The sequence below is a fragment of the Eucalyptus grandis genome, chromosome 7 (assembly GCF_016545825.1).
Source record: "Eucalyptus grandis isolate ANBG69807.140 chromosome 7, ASM1654582v1, whole genome shotgun sequence".
Taxonomy (NCBI): Eukaryota; Viridiplantae; Streptophyta; class Magnoliopsida; order Myrtales; family Myrtaceae; genus Eucalyptus; species Eucalyptus grandis.
The window spans coordinates 49,977,329-49,994,977 of NC_052618.1; the positions used below are offsets into that span (position 1 = coordinate 49,977,329).

The 17,649-nt window shown below is 38.4% G+C and overlaps 2 protein-coding genes across 2 annotated transcripts; one reads left to right on the plus strand and one right to left on the minus strand.

Annotated features, from left to right (window-relative positions):
• The first annotated feature begins 497 nt into the window (after window positions 1-497).
• On the plus strand, window positions 498-3,922 carry LOC108959218 (putative receptor-like protein kinase At3g47110). Its single transcript, XM_018872660.2, has 3 exons — window positions 498-750; window positions 2,225-2,553; window positions 3,767-3,922. The coding sequence occupies exons 1-3, from the start codon at window positions 498-500 to the stop codon at window positions 3,920-3,922; spliced, it is 738 nt and encodes a 245-aa protein (XP_018728205.2).
• Window positions 3,923-4,908: 986 nt separating this feature from the next.
• Window positions 4,909-5,416, minus strand: LOC104441552 (basic form of pathogenesis-related protein 1). Its single transcript, XM_010054700.3, has one exon. The coding sequence runs from the start codon at window positions 5,411-5,413 to the stop codon at window positions 4,937-4,939; it is 477 nt and encodes a 158-aa protein (XP_010053002.2). The 5' UTR covers window positions 5,414-5,416; the 3' UTR covers window positions 4,909-4,936.
• Window positions 5,417-17,649: the final 12,233 nt, after the last annotated feature.

Below are 17,649 nucleotides of genomic sequence, written 5' to 3' on the forward strand. Positions count from 1 at the left end.
GGAGAGGGTGTGGCTGACCTTCCCGATGGTAGGGTGGACAACCCATCATCTCCGGACCCTGCGCCGTCAGACGTGGAGGATGTGGGATCGTCGAACGAGTCCAATTAGTAGTTACTGGACCGTTCTTCTTTTTGGTGGGCTGATCCTTGTTGTGTAGGCTAACCCTCTTTTGATGTGCATAGACTCTGGCCCATTTTTGGTGTATAGGCCCTGGATCCGGTTGATGTATGTAAGCCCTGGATTGTTGATGATATATGTAAGTATGTTGTTTGATTTTGAGTTGATGTTCCTGCTGTCCTATCCCGTATGCTCTTGTAAGGGGTTTCTTAGTACGTTCCACTTGCGCATTAAAAAGTAAATTGGGGTCGGCGACACTACCTGGGAATGTCGCATTTGCATGACCATGGCGGGTTGTTCACGTGTCTCGGGGTTCGGGGCGTGACACTAGAACTATAGGACGAGAAGATGAGTGTAGTGAATCGAGAAATCTGAGACTAATGCAAAGACTAAACATCGCCATTGACATAGCTACCGCGATCGAATATCTTCACAAGGGTTGCTATCCAGCCATTGTCCATGGAGATCTGAAGCCAAGTAATCTGCTTCTAGACAATGACATGATGGCTCGAGTTGGAGATTTCGGGCTTGCAAAGATCATTTCAACGGTGTCTACCGAAACCCTAGGAGTTCAAGACCAGGGTAGTTCAACTTCAACCGCAGTCAAAGGATCCATCGGCTATGTGCCTCCTGGTATGAAACTGTCTTACTTTCTTGATTAGTTTTTATTTAATTGCGATAGTTATATGTGAGTGCCAAAAGTTTGACTAAAAAATTATTCTTGACGTTATGTTATGATTTGTATGCTCTGACACCTCTTTCTCACAACTCAATTCCTCATTCCACTACTAATAGCTTCCACAGAAAAAGAAAATACGTATATTTTTGTACGAAAAGATTAATAGTAGCTTGCCCTAATCGTATTTTTAAATTAAGATGATAATAAACCATTGTAATTTTGATCAATGAGTGGAAAATTTTTAGACAACTTGTGAATCCATGTGAATAAATAGATTAAGCATATTGTATCATCTCATATTTATATTTTCTTTCTACAATTCATATTTTGTCTCATATCACGTTCATGCCATTAAAAGAGATTGCAAATCTCTTTTGGAATGTTATGACTTAAGGTCTTCACAATAAGTAATTTTTCATTTATGGCAGACCCTTTCATGTCCAATAATTTAATATTAGAAAAATATATTAGATGACATGACATTTATGCCAGAAACCGTTGGAGGATACACTAATTGACAACACGATGGGCTCTGCCCAACTATCACTTTCCCTAAACTTATTGGTCAGAGCATATTAAGACAAATTAACGCATTTACAAGTATAAATCCATCACCATCAACAAATCACCCTAAGTCTGTTCTTTTCTCCCCACTGTGTTCGTTTTTTGCCTGTTCTTTTAGGCATTTTTTTCTCGTCTTTGCATAAAAGAAAGTGTGGTATAGATATTAAACATAATTTATATCATGAAAATGACGAGCCTCACGTGGATCCCATATGTTTCCAGTCAAAATACCAACTATTCAAATTTAGTTAGACTTCTGCCAAGGCCTTCACCCAACATATTTTCTTCTTTTTCTATTTTCACCCGTATCCTACTAGAGGACAAAGCCACTTTTGTAGTTTAGGCAATTTGTGTAGCAAACATGAGACAACTTTTGTTGCACTTAGTAGTTTTGGAGAAGAAGAGTTTATACATTGTTAACTGACCTTTGGTGCATTTTATGAATTCTAAAATTCTATTTCTCTACCATTAATGCATTTCTCAATGGTTGATGCACTTTATAAGAGTTCATACAACAGGCGCCAAACATCAGCCATATATAGTAAACTAAACGAAAAATTAAACAGAGAAAAATGAAAGCAAAAAACCAGTAGGGGGCTTTGGGACCCTTGGCCTTGCTCAAAGGATCACTTGGCCTCTTCCATGCATAGTGGGCCCGATTGTGAAATGAGTGAGGGCTTGCAAGTCATCTCTCTATGTTGGGTGTGACAGGCATGATCCCTAACAATTTTCTTTGGCAAGCTCTTGCAAATGGACATCAAGCAAAATCCCATGATCCCATGTGACTTAGAAGCTTTTTCTAAACAATTAACTTCAAGAAAAAGTGTATGTTCGTTCCTATTAATGTTTTGATGAAATTTTCAGAGTATGGCATGGGACACAAGGTTTCCACACTTGGGGATGCATATAGTTACGGCATTCTATTATTGGAGATGTTCACAGGAAAGAGACCCACTGAAGAGGCCTTCGGGCACCATCTTAACCTCCACAACTTTGTTCGAATGGCTCTTCCGGATCGAGCAATGGACATTTTAGACTTAAGGGTTTGTTGTGAAGCTGGTGATCGACAACAAGAGATGAAAATTAGACATTGCATTATCTCTGTATTCGAAGTTGGAGTCGCATGTTCGATGGAATCACCACCAGAACAGATGGGCATGACCGAGGCAATAAGGAAATTACACTTGATCAAGGTGAGTTACGAAGCCAAAGAGAGGATGATGGGTATGTAGCTAAATTAGTTTTCTCGTTTTCTCTTGGAACTTTTTCACTAGTAGAGAAAATCATCGTGCAAATGTAGTGCTAGCAAATTTACATGAATGTCTGCCTAACTAGTCTACCTACCCATACCAATTATGTGTTTTTTTTCATAATTGTATTTTATAAAGTGGATGTATGGAGTTAAGTCCACCTATTTCCACCGAGTAATCATGTAAAATTTGATGAATTTGCTTATTTGCCCGATTCTCTTCGTTTCCGATGCCAATGTGGATTGATGCATTGCTTAATTATCATGGTTGGGCCATTGCCCTTACCTCTCTCTCTGTGCATGCTTGTGTATTAGAATGTGACCTCATTGTGAGGTCACGAGCTCAAGGCCAACTCTTAATGTCGTGCATAAACGAGAGCCCACAATCAATTGGAGATCTAGCATGATCAAATCCAAAGGCAAGGAGAGGGAGGCAACCTTATCACAAGATCACGGGGTCAAGGCTAACTCTCGATGTTGCTGTTGAGAGTGACCTCACTATCAATTGGAAGCCATGCTTGATCAAATTTAGGCGATGTTGCCGACGAAATTATGTTGCGGTCATGTTGCCCACACCAACAGCCACCGTGTGAGACTCCCTTACCTCCTCTCCAAACCTCCTTTTCTTTTATATTTTTTCTTTGCTATGGCATCAAATTATAGACTTTTTCTTCTTTCTTTGTTTTGGTCGATAGAGATAGAGAGTTAACAAAGACATAAATGGAACATGATCAAAAAGGGAACATGGATGCATATTTGTTGCACTTGTCGGTGTGCTTATTACAATGTCTAATTATCCTCTTCAAGTCTTCCCACTCAACCAACCCTCTCTCTTTCTTCACCATTAGCCACCGTCTGCGGCCGTTGCGGCCACCCATCATCACGGTCGCCTCCTCCACATCTCACTACTTTCTCCTTCATGTCATCTACGACCATCTTTGCTTTCTCTATTTGCTGACCCAAAACACTCTCTCCTTCACTGTCTCTTCTCTCACCGCCAAATTTCTAAGGTCTCCAAACCACCATTGATGACCTGATTTAGCCATTATGGCCTTTAAGATCTCATGGAAATCTCAATGGATAGGATAGATGTAGGAGGCATCCCCAAACCTTGAGATTGCCTTTTGATCTCATCATCGTCGACAACTTGATTGTAGATGATGAGAGGAGCTCAACGCGAGGTCTTGAGACCCACCAAAGGCATAAACTTGACATTCGAGCAAGCTTGGCTGCCCTCAAATGAGAAAGGGAGAAAGAGCTATGCAAAAGTAGGGACATCGACCAACATTGAAGCGATATGGGAGAGAGGGTGAACGGAGCATGACACGATCCCTTGTTAACACCAACAGTAAATGGTGGAGTGAAGAAGGTCATGATTTATATTGGCAGTGGAGGCACGTACGTTAGTGACATGAGCTGCGTGTGGTTGTAGGGCTCGACAGGGGGTGGAGATAGACTAGATGGAGAGAAAAGATTGGCGTTGGGATTTTGAGGAGTGATTGGGGAAGGTGTACAATTAACAAGAGACTCATGTCTTGATTTGGCATTGGAGACAGCAAATAAGTAAACCAATGGTACAATGGATCCGCATCCAATGCCATAGATGTGGTGCAAAATACATAACACCATGGTATAGTGACGAAAATGCTAAGCAAACAAAACCGACTCACAGTATGGACGGAATAGGCTATATTAGGGCAAGTGCCCGTGAAATATATACCAAACCGCAGGTCAACTATCAATAATGTAACAATCTGCAATAGAATGCCATCAAGCAGCTCAAGTTTGGCATTAGGATCAAAATCAGGGGCACGCTGAAAACATCATGAATTGAGATCAGAACAAGAACAATCTAATGCTAACATCATGTCACAATGTGAAAGAATATTGACTTTTTGTATTGCTCAATTGGACAATGTATTACACTGGAGGGATATTTGTATCCAGGATAATATACACAAGGAAGTAATTTATTATGGTGTGTTTAACTCCAAACCATCCCTTCCCATTATATCATGAAGCGTAAATGTCAAAAGAACACTTTGTTCTCATGCATCCTTTCATTACAAAAGCAGATAATCAGTTGATGATCAAGAACACTTAAATCTAAAAAAGCCATTTCAAACATTCGCAAAATATTGCTAATTTTCTAGTAATAATCTACTTAAGATGCTCTTATGAGCAACATGTTATACATCCATATTTTTCTAAACTAGCTCATAATCATATCAAGCTAGTCGTTTTTATTTTCCCTTTATTCTTTATGTCACACCCATGACGCATATAACAATAGGCCATAGGTAAGCTTGTCACTCTAAAAGTCTTTCCTAGTATGGAAGTTCTCCTTCATAGTTGCCTGGAGGATCGTAGTTGCACACAACGTACCACCACCCATTGTTACATTGAACCTTAGCACACCCGACTCGAACCGAGTCACGCCAAACCATTTGAGTGTAGTGCAAGCAGTTGCACCCACTCGCGCAGGTGTTGGTGTCGTAATTGTAGTTCTGCTTCTCTGCAACCCACAAACTGACGGCGTAGGTGCCAGTGAACGTGCCAGTGCCCTTGGCAAGGTTCTCACCATAAGGTCCATTGGAGTGCACGAGGCCGCAGTCGCTGACCCGTTGGTTCGCATAGCTTTGGGCGTAGGCAGCAAGTGTGTTGTCCCATGTCATGTTCGCCACGCCAACTTGCTTCCGAGCGGCATTGTGAGAGTTGAGATAGTCTTGGGGTGAGTTTTGGGCATGAGTAGGTTGAAAGAGAGAAATAGAGACAAGAGAGATGATGATGGTTAGAGAATTCATGATGCTCAAGGAATTAGTTGATGTTGGTTCAAGGTGATATATTTGGTGATCAGTTATGCTATTTATAGAAAAAATATTTTCGGGGCTTCAACTCACCATGTGCAATGAACTTATTAGGGAACATCTCCTTTGGACAGCACAACCTTGCGTTCAAATCCAGTTTGATCTGAAATGATAAACTAGTAACTGGTGCATAAGGAAGTAGTTTTGCATGTTCTTCCTTTCCTCAAATGGAAGTAAAGTAAAAGATTTAAGTGAAGTTTGAAATTTCAGCAAATTGGATACATTATAATAAGAAGGATGTTGGACTTTATGTCGAGTAATGCTAAAGGCATTGAGAATAGTGCGTGAGATTAAATTATTAGGGGACATAAATGAAGTTTATCCGGTTGTAACGAGCAAACAAGTCTTATCCAAGCCTCCAATAGGGAATGCAGATAATTTCTCCAAATTTATTTACGATACCAGCCATCGCCACTTACCATCCTCCGATGCCGCCCACCAAACCATTCAAAAGTCACCACCAACTCGTCATCGCATCCATCGTCGTTGTTCTAAGATCCACCATCCATCTTCAACCAGACCATTTGTCACTAGCGTCCCCACCTCATAACAATACATCACTACCCTTCCATAACCAGAACTAACCATAACCAGAAAACAACACTAGGACACCGAGAAAGGAAGGAGCAGGCCCAAAACGCATGCAAACCAGGGCCGGTGAGCCTCGTTCCGTCGATTCAACAAGACAGGGGAAAACAAGTTTGGTCGTAACTTGTGAAAGGAAAGTTGCTAGACGCGATTGCTAGGTAGATCAGAACAAAATGGCTCCAGAAACCGCCTCGAGGGACTTGGCCAGTGAAGAAGGCAACACCAACCGCGATTCGAACTCGCCGATAATGGATCCAACTGAGCCTCCGGTTTGCAGCTTTGCAACGGATCGACTCTGTTACGGCGGATTTTGAGGTGGTTTTGATAAATTGCCTAGACAAGAAACCAGAGAGAAATTCCCTACCGCATCCCCTTTCTGTCGATCGTTTAGCAAGAAATTGATTTTTCTTGTTGAACGAAGTCGTTTTGGGTAATGCAGGCAGGTGAAACTCGTTAAACGTCGTCGTTTTAAGCTTTTTATGCTGAATCAGGCCGCCACCAGCAAGCCACATAGTGGAAAAAATATCAAAATTTTGCCCTATCAAATTTTCAACACTCGAGATCAAAGTTGACACTTAAATAATTATTTTTTGTTTAAGTGATATTTAAGTGATCTAAAGAAAAAAAAAATTGATATTGAGGTGAACGTTGTACATAACTTTTGGCACTTTTAATGTACTTGTCTCTTCTCCCACTCCTAACAATGGCCGCTATCGAGACATTGACGAGCTCCAACCAACCTTCAACACCTTGATCCTGTCGAGATTGCGGTGAGCGTCCAGATCTGGAGGTGCATCCTCCTTATCTAGAGACTCAACCCCTCCACTCCAGCAAGATCCGGATCCATCGCCCTCAGCAGGCAGGTGGTCGCCGTTGCCCCTTGATTTATTGCTTAACAAATCAATCTTCCATAAAAAAGATAAAATTTATGAATCATTCTATAATGTCTCTGCCATTTTCCTTATTTTAAGCTATCTAACAGGTACATGTACTTCTCTTTTGTCTCAATTAAGTTATCATCCACTTGTTTTTAAGTTAATACAAGCATGAAATCCATATCATTTGTGTTTTTAATTTTATGAGCTACTTTTACGGTTCTGCAATTGGCATGGATGCGAAGGGCACACCCTCACATCCCCACTTAGCATTGAACGGTTAGACGTGCATCTTGTATCCGTCTATCGCACCATAAATAAGTCTTATAAAAAAGAAATTATAATGAGCTCGAGATACGTAATAAATTGAATCCGAATCGTGAAAAATGTTTAGATCATACGTAAGTCCCACCTAGATCTTATCAAATTCAACTGTCCAGATTTGGGATGTGAAATACTATGTAAAGTAGAGTAAATGTCCATTAGGAAAATGATTTGAGTAATTTCTCATCGACCGAAATATGTGTCATTTTTTATTTAATTCTCGATTTCTCCTTAATTTAAATTAATTGTTTTATTTGACAATCAATATATTGGACACTTTGCAAAAAAACCAGTAGGGGCTTTGAAATCTTCATTGCCCTTCCAGACGTAGGCGTCGATCTTGTAGTCCCCGAAGGAGGCCACGAAAGGGCTCTTCGACCAGTCGATCTTGTCATGCCCGCCCCGTGTCGCCCAGCTGTCGCTGTTCCATAGGGTGGCTTTGACGCCCATCGGTTGCCACCTAGGGAACGGCCACCTACTTGTCCGCGTGGTTTCGGTACGTCTAAGTCGGGATCGAATCCATAAAGAAACTGCAAAGAGGTTTCCATCCATTATTTCACGGATGATCAGATTTTTCACGAATTTATTAACCCGCACGTAAATCCACTCTTCGTGGTCGTCGAACTAGTCAGCAAATACATTGGTTTGGAGAATGTACAGCTGCCCGGACACGTCGCTGAGGAACTTGAAATCTATGTCGTCCCGTTCAGCTAATCGGACGTCCACTGAAGTTTGATCCCAATTCAAATCAACCAACATTTCTATCTAATTCAAATAAACAATGTATTTAATCAATCATAATATTGAGCTAAACAATAAATCTTACAATTAAGGTTCATCCATTCCCCTGTTTTAAAGTCTAAACCAAAGTTGAGATTCAATAACATCAAAATCATGTTAAGATTCAACCATTTCATTTTATTCTGAACACGCCAGCTTTATATCTAGTATTTCAAGAACAGATTTAATATCACAACCTCTATGTCTATTATACTAATTTAGACATTCAAACTAGTTTTTTCTTGAGAAAACATATGAGAATAACCCCACTACTTATACGTCAACGTATTGAGGATCAATCCTAAGTAAACTCAAGAAAACTCAATCACAATTTGTCCAATTTCAAATCTGGAAAATCTGGACACCAGCTATATCTCATGAAAAACCACTTAAAACACCCTGAAATTAATTAGACTTCCCTCCAAACTTCATCCACACATAGTATCCACTCTCTAGGAATCAAAGACATGATGGACTAATATATTTTCATACATGGCTCTTGGTCGGCCAATTTCTAGGAATCAAATAAACCATATAAAATTGTTATATATTGTTGACACCTAATTTTTTACAAATCTAGGAAAATAAAGAAAATAAAAATTGCATTGGAACACATAAAAGGAAAAAAATATAAAAAATGGGGGAAATTGATTTGATTGATTATGCATGGAAAATTGAAATTTTGATGGATATTCGGATTTTGTTAAATGCAAAAGCAATTTAAAAATTAGGTGAACAAAGGGCAAGGATTTTGATAAAATAGAACGAATCGATATAAAATCGAGTTGATTGCGACATCATGCTCTAATTTACATCCATGATTTAATGCAACATAGGAAGTTTAAAATTTGCCATAAAAAGTGGCCATTTGAAACCAATATAAAAAGGAGCTAACCTGCACAAGGTTCGGGGGGGATTTTCGAAAAACTGAGAGCAAAAAGTTTCGGGGAGAGAAAATTCGAGGAAAATAAGGAATTTTTGGCAAGAAGGCCTCGTCTGTTTTGGTCAAAGACAAAGCCTTTTCTCTTTTCTTTCTCCGACAAGAAAAGAGAAAAGTCAGCTACAGAACAGAGAAAAGAGGGAGAGAGAAGTGACGTGAGAGGCGAGAGAGTAAAAATAAAAAAAGAAAAAAAAACAAAACAGTGCACTGTTCTTCTCCTTCGTGCAGCACTCTCTTCGCCGTCCACTGTCGCTTCACCAGCAATCCGCCGGTCACCCCGGCGCCGGACGCCGCGCGGCACCGCCGCTTGCTCCTCTCGCTAGCCACCTCCGCGTCTCTGCCGCTGCCGCTTCGACGCATAGCACTCACCCCGAAGCCCGCTCGCCGCTGCGCCACCGCCAGCACCTCCACCGCGCCTCCACCGCTGCCGCTTCGCCAGCTACAGCCGTCGGACGCCATTGCTCCTGCACCCCCCGCGCCACCTGCTGCCGGCCTTTGTCCGTGAACACCTGCGCTAGCCACCACTCGCGCCACCGCAGCTCATCCCCGAACGCCGAAGCGGCCCGCAAGCTCGCCCTACCGCACCGGTCTCGCCGCGACATCCAGCCCCGCCGGGTCTCAGCTCGCCTCCACCTGCGCATAAGCCCGAGCCCTGACGCCTGTAATCCACGAGCAGTTCGCCGCGCGCCGCTTGCAACCCGACGCTGCCGCTTCCATCCGCGCTGCCTCCGCGCCGCTCATCACTGCGCGTCCGCTCCTCACCCGCGCCTACACCGGCCCCGCGTCGCCGCGCCACCTCTGCCGCGCCTACACCAGTGAAACCGAACGCTCTTGAATTCCGACGACGGTGTCTCCCCAGCCGCGAGCACCCGAGCGCCTCCGCCGCCGCTGAACGTCGCCTTTGCCCCTGCTCGCCTGGCGGCCAAAGCCCGCTGCTCTTGACCTCGCCGACGCCGTGCCACCGCACCGCCTCCGCTTGCGATCCGCTTCCCCGTCGACGCTGCAGTCTTCCTTGAGCCCCCCTTAGGTAGTTTAATTTTTTTCTTTTTATTTTATTTATTTTATCTCGTTGCTTTGTTCTTTTTTAGTTTATTTATTTAAGTTGTAATATTTGATGTCAATAAATATTGTAGGCATTATCCGCAGGGATTTTGCCTGGAATTATCGTAATTATTAATTTAATCCGAGAGACATCGTATTATTTTTTAATTATATTAATTTTTGAGTTTTTGGTAGAATTTTAATTGTTAAATCATTATAGTTATTAATTTGATCTATAAGATTTCGGATCAGATTTTTAATTATTTTGATCTCTTTGTGTGATAATTAGAGTTAAGATAATCGTTAATTTGACTCCGTGAGACAACATGTTGTTTTTTTGATTATTTTAATCCTTTATTTTTGTTGATAGTTTAGATTTTATATTTATTTAATAATTAAAATATTAAAAAATTAAAAAAAAAAATCAAAATTCTGCATGAGCATATAGGTTTAGTGTTGACACCTAAATTTTGGCGATCTCTTTAGTTATTTATTGCATAAAAAATTAGGGGTTAATTTTTATCCCTGAAAAAAAAATATTAATTGCATAGCTAGATTTAGATTGCATTTATTTTGTTATTTGCATATTTTGGACCTATGGCGAATGAGTTCGAATTAGATGGATCAGGCCCACGAAGCGAGCAGGTTGGCCCAAGCCCGCGTTTTTTAATAATTAAAAATTATCTCATTGGAATATAATATTTTAAAATTTTTCCGAGATATGAATCTTTTTAGATAGGGCAAATGGGTAAAAAAATATATTGCGATATTGAGATATTATCTTTGCGAGATTTGGATTTCGAGAAAATATTTATCGTAATCTTAAATTTTTATCAATAGTGATCGGTTGGTGAAAATGTATTGCGATGTAGATTTGAAGGGAAAATCGAAAGCTTATCTCTCACCCCCTATAAAAGCAACCGTGTACGAGGCCACATAGAGAATACACGGGGGCTTTTCTCGAGTTTTAGGTCAAAATCAAAAGAAAAGTTTTCCCAGGGGTTCTTCTCTGTTTTTTTAGGTCAGAAATTTGAACATAAGAAGAGGAGATTTTTCCTTTTGGTTTGGGGTTCATTCGTCGGGGGTCTTCGGAGGAGCAGCCATAAAAAAGTCAAAAGGGGATTGTTTGAAATTCTGAAGAGGTGCAGAGAGGGGACGTGAGTGGGAAACACGTGAGAGATAAAAACTGGAGAATCCTTCTTCTGCAGGTTAGACGTCTATACATTGAAGAAGCCTTGAAGGAGAATCCGCAAGAATCAACGACACGCACTAGAGAGAGAACGAAATATTCTCTCTCCACGATGCTGCCCGTAAAACCTTGACTCCATCTTCGTTGCATCGTCTTCACGTGACCGCCGCAACAGCGCGTCCAAGACCCCCACGAATCCCGCAAGTCGGATGCCACCCTTGCCGACATAGTTCCATTGCCTCACTTGAGTCCTTCGTGATGCCATTGCTGCTTCGATCCGTGCCACGCCCAACAACAGATTGCTGTCCATTCAAGCCGCAACACCACCAAAATCCAGTCCCGACATCCAACTCCGAGCTGTGAGCCTCGCCGAGCATTACCATATCACGTTGCGAGTAGCCGTAGTTGTTCAAGGATCGGAATTTGGGAGCCAATATTCGGAATAGGTAAAATTTTTGTCTATTTTGATTTCCGAAAAATTCCGTTTCCTTATTTGATATATTTGTTGATGCACATGACTGAAATCCCTAGCGTGATATTCGCAACTCGAGGAGCTCTCGAATTAGGGATTGACAATCTGATTTTCACGCCCGAAATCCGACTCGCAATCCCTTACAAAAATCGACAATCCAATCTCAAGCTCGAGATTCGATTCGCGATTTAATTTAAAATTGGCCAATCCGATCTCATGCGTGAGATATGGTTCGCTAATTTTTGGATATCAATCTTATCTTGTTTGATTTGTCATCGTCAAGTTAGTTGAGTCAATCTTATTTTCGTAAAAGAAAAATCCAAAAAATACTTGAGTTAGGAATAGATTTGCTTTAGAATATTCCTAGTCTTAGGTTTAAAATCGCAATCTTATTTCGAATTTTTAAATAAAAAATCCAAAAAAAGAAAGTGCAATCATTTAGGTTGTTAGTTTTTTATTTGAATTGCATGTTTAATTATGTGTTAGTTTTAATTTCGAATTTCTTAAAGAAAAACACAAAAAAATCATTGTGCATATTAGATTAGAATTGCATGTTTCATTTTAAATTTAGATCATTTTTTTAGATAAATTGCATTTTAGATTTAGATAATGTCTTAGTTTAAATTAGGATTTAATATGACTTAATCCCTAGTTTAAATTAGATAGAATCTTAATCTAGCTAGATCATTTCAAATTTCATAAAATTTGTCTTAGGATAAATTAGTTGCAATTTCTAGGATAGATTGCATTTTTAAAATAAAAAATGTCATTTGCATGTCATATAGAATTAGGTTCATGAAATGCATGTCATTTTAGTGATTATTGTTAGGTTCATTTCTAATTAGAAATTGTCCGTCATTAGATTAGGTCATTTAATAAATGTCTCGTGACATATAGCTCGCATATTAAATTGCAATGTCGCATGTCATTTTAGATGAAATAATTTTGTACGTCATTGCATTGCATTGCACGTCATTAGAATTAAGTCATTTTGGTTAATTTAGATTGCATATTTAACAATTGCATGTTCATTAAGAGATCATAAAATTTTTATTCATATGGTTTAGGACATGTTGCCATGCCATATCATTTCATATTAGATTAAAAGCATTGCATTGCATATGGATTATAATCTCGTTTAATAAGTGAAAACAAAAATTGAGTAATTGCTTGTTAATTAAAAACCATATCTAGGGTTGTTGATATGGATTTTAATTTAACATTGCAGATGCTTTCGTAGCTTTGGAGGTAAGTCCTGCATTATTTAATTGCTTTCTTGGGTGTTAAATTGGTGGTTTGCGCACCTGCATGAACACCTCACATGTTAGGGAGATAGTTTAAAATCAATTCAAGCTGCTTGCCAAACATTTTTCAAAATAAAAAGAAAGGTACCGAAAGGGCGTTAGAGAAATCTAACGTAACCAAGTCCCCGTACCCCTAGTCTCTGGTTTGTAGGAGTAAGGTGAATCTCCCATTACTTTACTTGGGTTTCTAATCGACCCACCAAAAATAGATTAGTGGCGACTCCTAATTAAAAAATTTGCATGTTAAGAATTAAAACCTAAGTCGCGAATTGGTATGGGCTTGGGAGAGCCCGAGCTAAGCTTAAAGACTTAGCAATCCATTAGCCAAACCATAGGTGGCTCACCCTGAAAAATTGGGTCGTGACATTTAGTGAATCAGACATGTAGGTTCAGTAAATTAGATTTTTTTTAGGATTACATTTTTAGGATTGCATTTTTAAAAATAAGTTAGAGTTGAACCTAATTGATTTTTTTAGGGTTTTAGATAATGTTTGCACATTTAATTACCTCATTTTTCAAAAAAAAAAGTTTTCTAAGATAGGATAGGGTTTAAGTCAAATTAATCCCTAGAATAAATTAGAAAATTATCCCTTTTTAGATAGATTAATTAGGGTCTTCATAAATTCTAAACTTCAATAAAAAAAAATGCAAAAATACTAGGTGCATGTTAACTAGTTTGCATGATAGAATCATTTAATCAGAATTTGTTCATTAGTGAAATTAGGTCATGAGGTGCATGTTAATTAGTTTGCATAATAGGCCCATTTAATTAGACATTGCATATTAATAAGATTAAGTCATTATGTTAAAAAATGCATTTTCATAAAAGAATTCTGATTAAAAAAGAAACCAAAAACATTGCTTACTTTGTGTGATGCAATTTATTTATTGAATGTTTGAGCATCCATGTGGTCACTTTTTAGCTGCCTGCAAAAAAAAAAAAAAAAATTGAAAATTAAAAAAGAAATGATACCGAAAGGGCATTAGAGAAATCTAGTGTAATCAAGTCCCCGTACTCTTAGTCTCTAGTTCGTGGGAGTAAAATAATTCTCCCATTATTTTACTTAGGTGTCTAATCGACCTGCTATAAACCGATTAGTGACGACTCATAGATAATAATCATTTGCATGTTAAATATTTGAATCTTAAGTCGCAAATTGGTATGGGCTTTGGAGAGCCCGAGCTAAGTTTAAAGACTTAGTAGTCTATTAACCTAGTTTTAGGTGGTGCACCCAAAAATTAGATCGCGACATATATTATTTAATTTATAGATACACTTTTATTTCTTCGGCATTTACATAATTTATGTGAATATGAGGTACTTTCCAAATGTTCACTAAACATTATATCTACATGGTGCAACCTGAAAAACAAGCCTTCTTATGCCAAATCCCAACATATATATTCCTTTTATCACAATTGAATAACATTTTGAATGGACATTGATATATCACTAGGTGTCAAAATATTAGGATATTATAGTTCCAGCCAGCAAACTTGTTAGTGAGTTGGCCTCACTATTACATAAGCAAATCACCAACCAAGTAATCTACCATCTGGATCATAAATGCTATAATAGTACATCAAACATATTATAGAATTAGTTCCACTGATATAACCAAGCGGTCAAACATAAAAGATTCTAGAGCTGACCCTCATAGATTCAAGATGTGGTTCCTTCCATGTAGCACATTACCCTTGCAAGGTTCAAAAAATGGCTCCCATGAGGTAACACCTTGTTATACATGGCACTTAATTTTATAGGTGAGCTACAAAGACTGAAAGCTTGAGTTCGCCTAGACTAGGCTAGCCTGAATTTTCAAGCTCAAATAGGTTCATGCCGTGATTTCAAGGACCATTTTAGGCTTTAACATCTCTAGCTTGGATTGGCCCGAACAATTACTTTAAATTAAAAATTAAAATATATATTAAATAAAAATATAAAAAGAAATAGTAGAAAGTACATTATTTGTACTTAAAGCACTTCAACAAAGTCAATATATAAAACAAAGTAATTTTTTAGGCCCAAAATAATAACCAATCTTTTAAAGGAAAATCAAGCTAGGCCTAAACCGGCTTAGAGCCAAAAAGCATTGAAGCTAGCCCTCTTGATCCGTGCTTACTCCTACTTAGTTCATACTTGCCATTCCATTTCACACATGATGAATGCATATTAGCACATGAGATCTGATTTACATGAAGAATATGATATACAATTTACAAATACTTAAGACACTAAAATCCATAAACTCGATCAATCAACATTTCTATCTAATTCAAGAAACACAAACTGAATGCTGCACTAGCCTCTTTAGCGGTGGATCGATGCATTGATTAGTCATGAGCCACATGTAAATTAAGAGCATCCCATGGGTCCACCAATTATACAAACTATTCCCGGCTAAGCTTATATGTAGGTGGCGTCCAAAACCTCATGATTGTGAACGACTTATCTTTAAACTAAAATTGGGGACATAAGTATGAATTATGAAATACTATTTAATAGCTATTAGAATAGCGTGGCGGCTGGACATATGGAGAGTGTATATATTGATTACTCATTTGACAGAATGGTGAGTCTTTTGTCTCTATGGACTTGTTAATCCTCACATAATTGACGATGTATAAATAGACTAAACAAGTCCATCACTGCTTAATGAAGTCAATAGGATATGATGGAGGAAAACCACTTTGTTTAATTGACGGAACATGTCCCATATTTATATGGAACCTTTAAAAGTGTTTCCTATTAGACAGTGTTATGTTATTTATTGATATAGACTCGTCACAATTGGAAAATTCATCCCTGAGGATTTTATGTACTTGGATATAACCACCTACGATAAATTTTCATGTCGTCTCAAATTATGATGTTTAAAAAATTAAGACACGAGAACACGCCAAAATTTGCGGTCAATGAAATCTGATTTATAAGTTTTACACTTGTGAAGTCAATTGTTGGAATCGATATGAGTTTGTCGTATATGACTAAGTGGATAAAATGATTAACCTATAATTTGGGAAAGTATTGCGAAAGCTCTAGAAATCTTGACTGTTGGGACGGCATAATACAACTCTGAAACTTTCATCTGGAAAATAGAAAAATAAAAAAAAAGAGTTCAAGTCCGAACCATTAACAAATTCTGGTGGAAGATGACAATGTTTATTCATTTTATTGGCAAATCATGGTTCTTACGTTCATCAGCAGAACTGCATGCATGTTAAAAAATTAATAATCATCTTCGTCCTTCGTATTTTAACATTACATTCAATCTGCTTCAATGAAATTTTTTGGTGTAAAATAATTGATAAATTTTTTGATGTAAATTACGAGAGAACATAATTTATATTTATGTCTAAAAAGGCCTAATGAAATTCCAAGTTTAAGACAGGATATAGATAAACTAATAGGAAACTACTACATATTATTTATCTAAGTGGATAACTACTAAAAAATTGAAGTCTACCACTGGCTACCACTATGACGACCATCATCTCCCTCCCTCCAATTGACAGCCTCTTACAACCTCAACCCAGGCTAATACCATAGATCGAGCAAGAACTACCTCTTCCTCCCGCCATGCATGTAATAACCTTCCTTTTTTAGAAGACAGAATCGACCGCGCTCAAATTAAACCGACTTAATTAATGAGACAACTTATTACTAGTTTTCTTTTATATGCCTACCATGCTCGTCCGCTAGACGAGACTTTAGACAAAGCTCAAGTGATTAGAGCATTATTCATATGATGCTCTAACTTTTAGATGCAAAATGTTTAATAAACTTTTAGATGCGATAACTTTTAGATGCAAAATGTTTGACATGGACCAAAAAGATTAATGCGAAACACTTTAATGTTTCATATGTACACATCTGACTACCTCACGTGTTATTCAAGCAGCTATTGCATCATAATTACCATCATTGGTGTACGTAATTAGGTCCAATCTCTCGGGATGGTTGAATCAAGCATGGACTTCTTGTTAAACATACGTGACAAAATATTTCAGGCATGTCACGTTCGTACTTTGTATTCTCTAGGCCTCACACAATGGGAGCTTGGGTGAAAATCTAGAGTTTTCGCCACCCGATGATCAAATCTGAAAATAGACCCAAAAAAAAAAAAAAAAATCTTACCAGACCGTTGTAGTGCATTGTAAAATTATAAGTATAGGAGAGAAAAACCAATTCTTTGCATCATCTATCGTTATGGTTATCTTAAATTTCAGGCGTAAAGTTCATGGTTTTTAAATCCTCATGAGTCATGAAAAAAACATACATAGCTTTAAGGAGAATTTATGCAATCTGTTCGAACTAAGGGGATAGAGGGGCATGTTTTTGTCCCCAAACTATCAATCTGTTTATGTTGTCTCTTGAGTTCTCAAGTCAGTGGTTAACGTAAAATCAGACAAAGTTCTGAGGACATAACAAAGTGAAAGTTTAGGATCGACGTTTAAAAGTTCATAACAAAGTGCATGTCACTTCCAAAATTTAGAGGGCTTACATAATTTTTCCTTAATTAAAAAAAGAGATAAAGGATGTAAAGCAGATAAAGAAATTGTAAGGGGAGAAACTATCAAATGAGCGTGGCATCAACACTAAATTGAGCCATATTATTGAAAATGGTCGGTTCCATGTTTGCAGGTCTCCCATTGCACT

What these genes read in the sequence shown, in the direction of transcription:
- LOC108959218 (XM_018872660.2), top strand. Translation starts at nt 498, where the DNA reads ATGCAAAGACTAAACATCGCCATTGACATAGCTACCGCGATCGAATAT. An exon ending in CATCGGCTATGTGCCTCCTG is followed by an intron (nt 751 to 2,224) that starts GTATGAAACTGT and finishes TGAAATTTTCAG; the next exon opens with AGTATGGCATGGGACACAAG. An exon ending in GGAAATTACACTTGATCAAG is followed by an intron (nt 2,554 to 3,766) that starts GTGAGTTACGAA and finishes ACTTGATTGTAG; the next exon opens with ATGATGAGAGGAGCTCAACG.
- LOC104441552 (XM_010054700.3), bottom strand. Translation starts at nt 5,413, where the DNA reads ATGAATTCTCTAACCATCATCATCTCTCTTGTCTCTATTTCTCTCTTT.